The sequence below is a fragment of the Candida pseudojiufengensis genome (genome assembly GCF_024610245.1).
Source record: "Candida pseudojiufengensis strain CBS 10847 chromosome Unknown scaffold4, whole genome shotgun sequence".
NCBI lineage: Eukaryota > Fungi > Ascomycota > Pichiomycetes > Serinales > Debaryomycetaceae > Lodderomyces > Lodderomyces pseudojiufengensis.
The window spans coordinates 822,731-835,073 of record NW_026261529.1 but is presented as its reverse complement, the minus strand read 5'-3'; the positions used below and the strand labels follow the sequence as shown (position 1 = coordinate 835,073).

Here is a 12,343-nt window from a genome sequence, read left to right as displayed (position 1 = left end):
TCTGCCAATTTATTATAATTTCGAAACATCTAAACCGCAGTAAGTATAGTCAAGGGTTACTCTTCACCACTCGTCGTCAACCTTCCCTTAAAAATTCTTCTGCATAAAAACTCGGTGAAAATTATTTGCGTTCATTCCTTTATTGTTTAGCTGATTTAAGAAACAATTAGTTTTGAATTGAAAAAAAAAAAATATATTTCATGCAAAATGGTAAATCATATCTTCGTTTTTGTGATGTTTTAGGAAACGTTTCATAATTTCAAGTGTTTCAAATTTGTGTCCTTAATATTTCAAAAGTTTTTAATCCCCCATTAATAGCTAGAAACATCCGTATCCATAAGTTTTTGAGGAATTGTCCTTGTAACTAGTTACTAATACGTGGTAATAACAAGTTTAATTGATGTTTCAAACTGCAAATGAATTCATGGTAGTGGACTCAAATTTGTAATAAGGCTATTAAACTTACATTAGCTCTGCATATTTAATTTTTATTTTGTGATACCAATGAACAAAATCATCTACCATGATATTGAATTTAAAGTTCAAGAAACAGAAATACAATTTGAAACGACACTAGGAACTCATGATGATTTCACCAACAAATATGAGAGGCATCTTCTTTTTCTTCTTTTTCGCTTGTAGTTTGGATTTTAAATCTCGTAAATTTAAAAATAAATTACAAAACCAGTAGAAGAAGCTTCGTATCTTGAAAATTTAAACATCCGAATCACAAAATATAATAAATAATATGTTTTAGGAGATAAGGAAATTATCAACAAAAGTATAAAATTAATTCAACTTGTGAGTAGATACAGTAAAAACCAACTTTTTGTCGCATTCAAAAATTTTAATTGTCGCTTTTGAAAATTTTAATTTTCGCTTCACCTTTCGACTAACTTTCGTTGTAAAGAGAATGTTTTATTCGCACAATTTGTATGGATTTTGTTCGTTTTTACATAGTTAAGAGTGCGAAGAAAAGATGTTATCATTAGCGAAATGGATGTTTGTTGTGAAGCGACAAAAAGAAAGTCTTAAGGCGACAAAAAGAATTTTACAAAACGAATAAAAGTCGGTTTTTACTGTACAATTTTATTTTTACAGATATCGCCAACCAATTGACTCAACAAGTTTATGTACAAGGTCATGTAGTTGATAAGTGATGCTTGAGCATTTCCCTGTTAATAATTCAATTACGTAGTGCCTCAATAAAAAGTTTAAAATTTCTCTTGAAATTTTCGATTGTTTGGTTTTTAGCCAGCCATACATTAAAAATAATTTCAAATCAAATCAAAGAGGCTGCAGAAGTTGTTAAAAACAAGATGAAGGGAGAGGATGAAGATAGTTCCCATTTAAGATCCTGCTAGTACTCGAGCTGATAAGATTAATTCCCTGTGTGGTCAAAGGAATATCTTTATATAATATGAGAAGAATTTCCTTTTTCTGATAACAAACTTTCTAAAATTTGAAACATACTTCATACACAAGATTTAAATACTTAACCACAATTCAAATTTAAGTAAAAACTCAATTTTTAATCTAAACTTATTGATTTGACATCATACATCGTACCATTTAAACTACTCAAGGGTGAATAAAATTATATTAATCAATTTCTATTGTTTAAATACTTGTTTCAGAAATTTCAAGAGGTAGAGCTATACTAAATTACATACAATTTTAAAATATAATAAATTATTATATTTCAACCAGCATTTAAATTTTATTATAATTTCAAATTTGTACTTGCGTAATTCCTAAAGTTGCAATTAACAACAAGCATATTTTTTAGAAGGAAAAAAGTTAGAAACGTACTTGACAAACAATCACCCACAAGTTAAAGCTTTAGTCAAAAACACCCACAATTAATTTGAAAGATTTCAGATAATATAATATAGTAATTAATAGAATATTGAAGTAAAATTTATGAACATTTTATTTTTTATTTGACTGCAAAATAATTTAATTTTTTTTTTAAATTTAAAACAATCAAAATCTAAAGTAAGGAAATTATAAATTATAAATTAGCCTATGTCCCAAATTGATTTATTGGAATTTGAATATCAACAAGATTATTTAATTTATTCAAATACTTCTAATTGGGATAGTAATTCAATTAACAAACCAAGTATTCATACAAATATAAGTAACACTTTATCATTATCAAACGAAATACTATTTGTTGAAGCTAAAGATACTATCACGGGTACGATGGTTAATCCAATGTCTAAATCAAATTCAAGTAATACAAATATGAATACAGCACATTTATCAAAAAATTCAACAAATTTGAAAAGAAAAGTAGCACCTCCTCCTCCAATATTAGTGCATAAAGATATCAAAAATTTAGATGATAGTAGCAGTATAATTCCCAAAAGATCACCAGCTAGACTATTTGACCGTTTTAAGTTAACATCACCATTGAAAAGTACTGAAAATTTTGCATCCTCAATAATTGCAAATAGGTCTTTCATTTCCAAAATTGATAAAAGAAAAGACCTACAAGGACAAAAAATCAAGGCAGATTCTGATACCGATACTTCATCTAGTAATAATAGTGCACCTGATAAGAGTCTCAATCAACCGGTACAATCTCAAATACATCAAGGAGATATACAATCTATGGAAACAATAACACCTCATCAGGAACCTACATCTCCAGTTTCTTCATATAATGATTCAAGAAGTACATTTGACATAGAGGATGGTGCTGAGGAAGATTCAGCATCGTCAAATGATGAATCAAGTAATCATAGTTTCCAATTGAACAAAACACATAATAAACCAGTAGATAATTCTTCAATATTAACAAATTCTTCAAAATTAATTAAAAAGGCATTAGAATTTGAAGATGAAGAAATGGATGAGGATGAAATTGAAGAAGAATTAAATAAATTATTTGATGCTGTAAATGATGCTGAAATAGCTAAAATTGATGATATAATTCAATTCACTGGTCAATATAATTACAATACTACCTCAAATATTTTGGTTAGTAATTGAAGGTAAAAACTAAATGGCAATTGTATTTATTTCAAAATTTGTATCTCTTTGCAGGTCATGGGATTCTTTAAGTGGGTTTTTCATTTCATTTTCAAGCGTTGAAATTTTCGGTTTCTGGTAATTAAGATTAGTTAAATTCTATAGTATTGAAGTAATAGTTAAAATCTTAATATATCATTTATACATATAAAGTAACTGAAATCTCTTTTAGCCTAGAGGCAACTCATCTCTTGAAATCTCTACTTCTCAGCAGTAGTTTCTAAATTTGTCCATGAGATCAGATCCGTAATTGTATGTTTGATATTAAAAAGTTCGTAAATTCATTAGTTTAATAATAGTTCAAAGGTAGAAGAAATAAAAAAAAATAAAAAAATTTTTATATAGAATAAAAAGCCTTGAATATTTTTATCAAACATCATTAAATATTTACAACCAATCCGATTCATTAGTAATAAAGTCATATTGAGATTCAATCTAGCATATATTTATCCAGAAATTGAAAATACATAGGCAACAACATTTGTGTGAACAATAAATTTTTGATTTTCTTTCATAAGTAACTCATAGTATAGACCAAATAGAAAATATATCAAGGAAGGACTGATATTAAAAATCAACCTTATACATTGGAAACATGTATATTATACCGTTAGTCACCTCAATTATATCAATACTACTATTCACATTCACCTTTGCATCACCACGACTAGCAAATAAATCAGTAAATAGGCAGAATGAATTAGTAAATCGACAGTATAATCAAGAGAATACGCCTCCTCCTTTTGCAACAACTTCAACAATCCCTCAACCTAATCAAAATCATGAAAATTATGCACAACAACCACATGCACAGCAAACAAGAGCTAGTTCCATACTACCATTAGAATTTCGATCTATCGATGATTGTAATTTACAAAATCTACTACTAATAAGTGATATAAATGGGAATTTACATGGTGTCGAGAGAAGTACAGGTACTTTAATCTGGACATTACCAATAGATGAACCATTGGTTCAAGTACATTCAAACGATACATTCAATTCTAATTCACAACAATCGAATATTTTATGGTTCGTTGAACCTTATGAAGATGGGACATTATATTATTTCACACCAAATTTTGGATTAAATAAACTACCGACTAGTATCAAAAATCTAGTTATGGAATCACCTTTTTCATTAAGTGGTGATGATAAAATTTATACTGGAACTCGAAAAACATCATTATATAATTTAAATTTCCATACTGGAGAAATAAAATCATCTTTTGGAAATCTGGAGGAATGTCCTGTTCCCAAAAGCACACTACCTCCAAATCAACAGCTGAAGGATGATGATGATACAATAATGATTGGTAAAACAACTTACGAATTAACGATACACTCCAAATCCAATAGTAATGTGATGTGGAACGTCACTTATAGTCAATGGGTTCCAAATAATATAGATAATGACCTAATTATGCAAAATCAAGAGTCATTAGATAATTTGTATTTTACTCCATTTCATGATAGATCTTTGTTAGCTATAAATAAAAATGTTGGAACTCCACTATGGATAAGTAAATTACCTGCATTAGCGGTAAATATATTTGATATTTTCCATAATGATAAATTGAATAATAATGATTACATATTATTGCCTCATCCTTTAAAGGTATTGAATGATTTACAAACTAATGAGGTTAACAATAATGACTTAATTTTTATCAACAAAACTTCAAGTTTAAATCAATGGATAGCAATGTCATTTAAAAATTATCCAACACTAATTAAGAGTGCACCAATTTCAAAATATCAAATGATTTTAAATAATTACTACTCGGGAGTACATGATCCTTCTTCTATCAATTATATTGAAAATTACCAACTATCAACCAGTTCACAAGAACAAACTGAACAATTACTTTCTGGTATACATAAATATTACGATTTATCTAGTGACACATCATACCAACCAATCTCAAAATTTTCATCACAACAAGATATTAAAAGAATAGGAGACGGAAGAGAAGAACTTAATGACCGTAATCTGTTACTGCTGGACAAACAACAGAATTATAATAACGATATTCCTAATATTATTGATGGTATTAAGTTTCCTGCAAAGGTTTCAACTATTAGCTCGGATATAATTATGATAGAACCTGTCTCTAAAGATATTGCAAACAATTATCAACAACCTTTAATTCATAATGGTAATTCAAATAACAGTTCTGGTACTAGCGCAATATTGAAAAGAATTTTAGAAGATATTGGTGTTTTATTAATCATTTTACTATTGTTTATTACTTTTGGCAAGAAGAATAAATACGTAAAGAAATTATTCGGTGATTACAACTTAGGTAGTAAAAATTTGAAAGAAGTGATAAATGAAAGTCATAATGAAGTAAATGAAAAAATTGTAATTGAAAAACCTGAAGATGTAAATAATAAGGATTTAGAAAAGAATGCTATAGCAGAAAAAATTTCAAGCGATGAAGCTAACGAAGAACATGAAGAAGTTAAACCCATTAAAAAAAAAGTCAAAATTGTTGAACCAGAACCTGAAATTGAACCTGAATTAGAATCTGGAGTTGAAGGGAGTCAAGTAGAAGATAAACAAGAACTCAACAATTCCACTGAAACTCAAGAAGATCCCAAAGAAGATGAGCCAGCAACCAAAAAGAGAAGAAAAAGAGGCTCTCGTGGTGGTAAACGCGGTGGTAAACATATCAATAAGAACAAAAGCACAGATGATGAAACGGAAGCAATTGAAGAAATTGTTAAAATTAATACAGATGATGATGAAGAAATAATAACTACAAAAAGTCTTATCCAAAGTCTACCACTTCCTGCCAAATCTAAAACAAAGTTACAAATAGAAAACAATTTAGTTATTTCAGATAAAATTTTAGGTTATGGTTCACATGGTACAGTTGTATTTGAAGGAACTTTTGAAAATAGACCAGTTGCAGTGAAAAGAATGTTACTTGATTTTTATGATGTTGCTAATCATGAAGTTAGACTTTTACAAGAATCAGATGATCATCCTAATGTTATTAGATATTTTTGTTCTCAAACTTCAGAAAGTGAAAGATTTTTATATATTGCTTTGGAATTATGTTTATGTACATTGGAAGATATTATTGAAAAACCTCAAAAAGTTTCTGATTTATGTATTCCTATAAGAAATGAAATTTTGTTTCAATTAGCTAGTGGATTACATTATTTGCATTCTTTAAAAATTGTACATAGAGATATTAAGCCTCAAAATATTTTGGTTGCAAATATTAAAAAAAATCGTCAAACTATTAAAAAGAACTTAACAAATCAACAAGATGAAGAAATCATTATCAATGAAAATAATGTTCGATTATTAATATCAGATTTTGGATTATGTAAAAAATTAGATAATGATCAATCATCATTTAGAGCTACAACTCAACATGCAGCTTCTGGAACATCTGGTTGGAGAGCTCCTGAATTATTATTAAATCATGATTTACTTGAAATTTCTGCTGATTCAATTTCATCAATTCATTCTAATGGTGGTGCTGGAACTACTACAAGTAATTCATCATCAACAACATCTACAGGTAAAAGACTTACAAAAGCAATTGATATATTTTCATTAGGTTGTGTTTATTTCTATATTTTAACTAATGGATTGCATCCATTTGGAGATAGATATTTAAGAGAAGGTAATATTATAAAGGGAGAATATGATTTATCTCCATTAATTAAATTTTGTCCAAATGATAAATCAGAAAGTATTGATTTAATTAAAAAATTGATTAATTCAAATCCAATAATGAGACCAAATACAACTTTAATTTTAAAACATCCATTATTTTGGTCAAATTATAAAAGATTAGAATTTTTATTAAAAGTTAGTGATAGATTTGAAATTGAAAGAAGGGACCCACCACTGGATTTATTATTAAAATTAGAAGAACATTCATCAAAAGTATTTCAAAAAAATGATTGGCATTCACAACTAGCAGATGAAGAATTTTTAGAAAACTTGGGTAAGTATAGAAAATATCAACCTTCAAAATTAATGGATTTATTAAGAGCCATAAGAAATAAATATCATCATTATAATGATATGCCTCAAAGTTTACAATTGAAAATGTCACCATTACCTTCAGGATTTTATAAATATTTTAATGATAAATTTCCAAATTTATTAATGGAAATTTATTATTGTGTTGAAGAAAATTTAAAACATGAATATATTTTTAATGAATATTTTTAAAAAATTGAATAGAAATTTATAAAGGAAATTTAAAATACATAATATCGTCATTCATTCAGTTCTATGTATATGCCTCTATTTATCATTTGTTCTTTTTTTGAAATTTGTTAGTTTTGTTTTTCTTATTCGTAACAGGTTTAGTGACTTTACCTTTTGATGGTTTATTAGGCAACAGACTAGGTTTTTTGGTCTTAAGTTTAGTTGTATTATTATTTACTTCTCGATTTATATCTTTCTCATCATCACTTTCAATTTTATCATCTTCAAATTTAGTATGTTTACCACTAAAATTTTGTGTACTTATAGCAGTTCCATTATTAACCACAGTATTTTCATTACCATTCTTAATACCTAAAGTCTTTTGTAAATATTCCTTTGTGCTTTCTGAAGGACTACTATTCGATTTCTCTTCAATTTTTGTTTGATTATTTAATTGATTATATCTTGCCATATAACTTTGAACTCTATTTAATTCTTTTTTGATTGGATGTTGATCAGCATCAACTCCTAGTACTTTCAAATATGAATATATTGTTGAAACTAAAATATATTGATAATGATTTAAGAAATTTATTTTATCTTTTGGATTTGTTATAGTGGCTAATTGTTCATCTATTGATTTTGATAGTATGGGAGTTAATGATGATTCGTATTGAGATGTTGCATTATCTAGTGATTTTAAAAATATTTTTATATTATTCAAATTCTCCATGTTTGTTTGACTGTATAATGTAGAGTAAGTTGAAATATGTATGTATACTCTCTATAGAAGTGATGGACCTAGTCCATCTGATAACTTTTGATTTTTGTGCTATCTCTAAAATAAATACTGTGAAGTCATCACCATATTAAAATTAAACTTATTTAGAAAACATCTCAAACTCATCTCAAACAGGTATTCACATAATGGTAAGGCATAATAGAGAGATATTGACAGGCGGTAAAAACTATGCTCAAAAGCAGAGTAAAAAACATGCAGTCAATGAAGTTGTATTTGATAAAGAATCAAGACAAGAATATTTAACGGGGTTTCATAAAAGAAAACTACAGAGACAGAAAAAAGCTCAAGAATATAATAAAGAACAAGAAAGGTTGGCGAAAATTGAAGAAAGAAAACAAATGAGAGATGAAAGAAAACAAAATCTTGAGACTCAGCTAAAGGAATTTAATGAAAAAGCAAAAGAAATTGCAATGATTAATGGTGATTTGAAAAGTGACGATGACGATGAGGTATTGAATGGAAAAGAAGACGAAGATGAATGGACGGGATTTGATGAGGATGATGAAAATGAGGAAGGACGAGATACAAATGTACAAATTGAAGAAGAACCAATTCCACTAAAAGGAATATTACATCATAAAGAAGTATATGAACAAAATGAAGAACTACCGAATGAATTTGGAGATGAAACAACAGTAACAATAGAATCAATAAATCATCCAATAATAGATAATAATGAAATTTTAGAAGCAAAAGCTAAATCAAATAATGTTAACTTAAATAAATCAAATGAAATCTTGGAAAAATCAATAGAAAGAGCTAAAAATTATGCTGTTTTATGTGGAGTTTCTAAACCATCAAAAGACAAAAAGCCAAAGAAGAAATTTAGATATTTGAGTAAGGCTGAAAGAAGGGAAAATACTAGAAAAGAAAAGTCAAAGAGTAAATTTAAAGGTAAAAAATGATTTGAATAGTAAGGGTAGTCAAACTTAAGAGCCGTCGCACTTGTCAGATTAAAGAGTGATTGCATGCAATAATTTTCATTTGATGTATAAAGTACATGATTTTGTTCCACTTCCGTAGTATCAATAATCAGATATAACTGAGTCTGGGCTGGAAATTGAAATTCATGGATTGTTATCTTTTGAGTGACAAACAGAATGTTTGATCCAACTCTAGTGACTGAAGTAGACGTAGTAATAGAAGAATTCAAACTCTCAAATGGTATTTAATTTGAAAAACTGATGTACTTCATTCTTATCCGGGTAAATTATTGTTTTTAAATTCATCTCACAAATATAGTAAAAAGTAAATAAGAATTTTTGAAAAAATTTAAAATTCACCATCCAAGTCTTCTTTTATCATCAACTAAACAAACAATGAACTAATTGGTTTAATTTGTTTCATTTGATAATTTCAAATTAGTATGTTTAAATTAATAAAACGAAAGTTTTCAATCTATGAATGAATAAATAAAATTATTATAATGATGACAACGATGTCGCCCCAAACGGAGGATCCTTTTCAGGACGCTGACCGATTCGATTCATTAGCCAAACACTGAAAATTCTGATTATATATAATTTATATTCAATTCAATTAAGATTGGAGATCAAAAATTGGAGTTAGTATACTAATTTTTTATGATAGAACAAAATGAATTAATATCTTGTTCAATATAATTTTTCAATATACGATGATGTTATTACAGTATAATCATATCTTCCTTGAATATGTAGAGTTTTTGATCCTATGGATTCAAAATCAAGCGGAATGTTTCACGAGATTTGTAGTTCTAGGAAGTTTTATTGTTTATTTGAACTATTGGGCGAAGGTCTATTTAATAATAAAATGTCAAATAATTAGCTAATGATGTTTTCCATGCTAATCATGAATCAAAATTAATGATTATCAACATACCTAAATCGTGTACTTTTATTTTAAGAGACACGTCTGAAGCTTTTATAATTACATTTTTGTTATTAATCTACATTAGCCTATAGTCCATCGAATATTGATCAATAAATAAAAGTTCTAAACACTAAACACTAAGCACTAAATGCGATTCTCATCTTCTATTGTAAATTTGTAATAGGTAAAATCTCTTAATTCACTCACTTTCTGTATTTTATACCTTTTTGAAGAGTACAAAATCGATCGTTTGAAAATTGGAATTCAATTTGAGAACAGGTGAATAAATAAAATAAGTTGTTAGTATTTTTCCCAATATTTAAAATAACAACTAAATTCCTCACTATAGCTATAAGTCTAAAGACAGAAGGGGATAAAAGACTGAATCCATGAGTAAAATAGCAGTATAATCGTATACAATTAAAACTAAACATCTGTAACAAATCTACCAATCAGAATCACAAGTTTAAGAATTGAAGAGAAGAAATCAAAATCATGGTAAACGATGAACATCCTGGAGAAACTGATGAAATATTATTTAATGATTTATTTCCCTTACCATTCAGAATATTGATCTTGATCCAGTTTGGTTTATTTTTATGGTTTTCACTAAATGTCATATTATACAATTTATCAAGTATAAATGTTTTACAACTACTAAATTTATCATATAATTCACATAATTATTTACAACTTGAAGATTTCAATAATACTAACAGTAATGGTGAATTTGAAACTAATCTACCAGCCGAAAAGCAAGAGAATTTGAGATTAATGCAAGGAATATGGAGAAATTTCAAGAAATTGACTGTGATAAATGTGGTGAGTTGGGTTTTATTCAAATTTCTTCAATATTATAAACCCAGTTATAAGATCATTTATTACATTATCCCTATCATTACATTCAATTATAATTTTTATATATTATTTTACAAACACAATTTTACAAATCAGAGTAAAAATTCAAACCTAAATAGTAATGCTGGGCAAATTAGAATTTGGACAACAATAAAAAGAGTTTTGATTGGTAATATAAATTCCAAAACAATGAGAACGAATGATATTTTAATAAGTGATTCATTAGTATCTTTCGCTAAAGTATTAAATGATTTCGGATTATTTATATGGAGTTATTACATAAATGAAACAAAAGCCTATAATTATAAATTGGAATTCGGTATATTATGTCTACCAATACTAATAAGAATTAAACAATGTTTTCATGAGTATCGAATCACATCAAATAAACAGCATCTTTTGAACTTATTGAAATATGCCACTGGTATTGGTCCATTAGGTGTTAATGCCTTAATCAAATATACTTTGTTGAATTCTTCCGATCTTGAGAGGGAAAACGGTGAATTGATCAATAAATTAACTAAATTGAATAATTGGTGGTTAATTTTGACATTGATAAATTCAACATATTCGTTTATATGGGACATTAAAATGGATTGGAACTTAGATTTATTTAATAACATTTTTCAAATTTTTACAAGAGATAAAAGTAATAGATTCATAATATTAAGAAATCAAAAACAATTCCCAGATTTTATATATATCATAGCAATAAGTATTGATTTTTTACTTAGATATTTATGGATTCTTAAAATATTTATTATAAATGAAGAATTAAAACTGGGGAAAATTCATTTTATTCATGTTTTTTCAACTTTTTTATTTGGTTATGATGTTTATTCATTTGGTTATGTATTAATTGAAACTTTAGAAATTTTCAGAAGATGGGTTTGGTGTTTTATAAAATTAGATGCTGATTATAATAAATTGAAAATTGCAAATGATCAAAATACAATACCGATGGATACTTTTGAAAAGTAAGAGAGATAAGGGACTATTTGTAGACATTGTATATTCAATTATCTCAATACAGAAGTAACGATATAAACAAAGTTTGTTACTAATTTACTGACTGTTTTACATGTAGCTGAACCTAATGAACAAATTGGTATAACTGTGATTTCGAAATAAAATTTAAACCAAATGTAATCTTTAAGACAAATACAAACCTTGATCAGAATTTTACAAACTTTCCGAACTGTTGCTTTGATTGATACTACTTCTTTTTGTCAATTTCTAAGGTATGCTAAGTTTATTGTTCTATGTATTGAGTTACGGATGTGTCGTGTAAAATGGACGTGATCATGTTTTTCCTTTTCTTTTTTGTGATTCTGCCTAAAGTATAAATACAAATTGATTTCTCGCCTTCCCTAATTTTTCTAACAACATCATTCTTTCCAACAATGATGATCAACCCATCAATATAACTCATCAAAAGGTATTATTTTCATTGTCTTCATCCAAATCTAGTCCAGAGTAAGTGCCATAAGTGATTATAAACTACTCAGAAATTGGGATTCTTTTCAATATTGTCCATTTCAAATTAGTAGTATTTTATACAGTCGATTTTACGTTATAATTCCATATCAGAATTTTCATTTTATCACGATTAT

At 27.3% G+C, this 12,343-nt stretch overlaps 5 protein-coding genes across 5 annotated transcripts; 4 read left to right on the top strand and 1 right to left on the bottom strand. All coding sequences in view use genetic code 12, as the record gives it.

The window, feature by feature from the left end:
- Positions 1-2,028: 2,028 nt before the first annotated feature.
- On the top strand, positions 2,029-3,000 carry KGF55_003052 (uncharacterized protein; the record flags this gene model as incomplete). The annotated part of the gene is made up of 1 exon (XM_051757804.1): positions 2,029-3,000. One exon carries the CDS (start codon positions 2,029-2,031, stop codon positions 2,998-3,000), a length of 972 nt encoding a protein of 323 aa, XP_051614493.1.
- A 634-nt stretch (positions 3,001-3,634) lies between these two features.
- IRE1 (bifunctional endoribonuclease/protein kinase) lies at positions 3,635-7,240 on the top strand (the record flags this gene model as incomplete). Its single annotated transcript, XM_051757803.1, has 1 exon — positions 3,635-7,240. The coding sequence occupies one exon, from the start codon at positions 3,635-3,637 to the stop codon at positions 7,238-7,240; it is 3,606 nt and encodes a 1,201-aa protein (XP_051614492.1).
- Positions 7,241-7,322: 82 nt separating this feature from the next.
- KGF55_003050 (uncharacterized protein) lies at positions 7,323-7,952 on the bottom strand (the record flags this gene model as incomplete). The annotated part of the gene is made up of 1 exon (XM_051757802.1): positions 7,323-7,952. One exon carries the CDS (start codon positions 7,950-7,952, stop codon positions 7,323-7,325), a length of 630 nt encoding a protein of 209 aa, XP_051614491.1.
- A 194-nt stretch (positions 7,953-8,146) lies between these two features.
- KGF55_003049 (uncharacterized protein) lies at positions 8,147-8,926 on the top strand (the record flags this gene model as incomplete). The annotated part of the gene is made up of 1 exon (XM_051757801.1): positions 8,147-8,926. One exon carries the CDS (start codon positions 8,147-8,149, stop codon positions 8,924-8,926), a length of 780 nt encoding a protein of 259 aa, XP_051614490.1.
- A 1,441-nt stretch (positions 8,927-10,367) lies between these two features.
- Positions 10,368-11,711, top strand: ERD1 (Erd1p; the record flags this gene model as incomplete). Its single annotated transcript, XM_051757800.1, has 1 exon — positions 10,368-11,711. One exon carries the CDS (start codon positions 10,368-10,370, stop codon positions 11,709-11,711), a length of 1,344 nt encoding a protein of 447 aa, XP_051614489.1.
- Between the last annotated feature and the right edge of the window lie 632 nt (positions 11,712-12,343).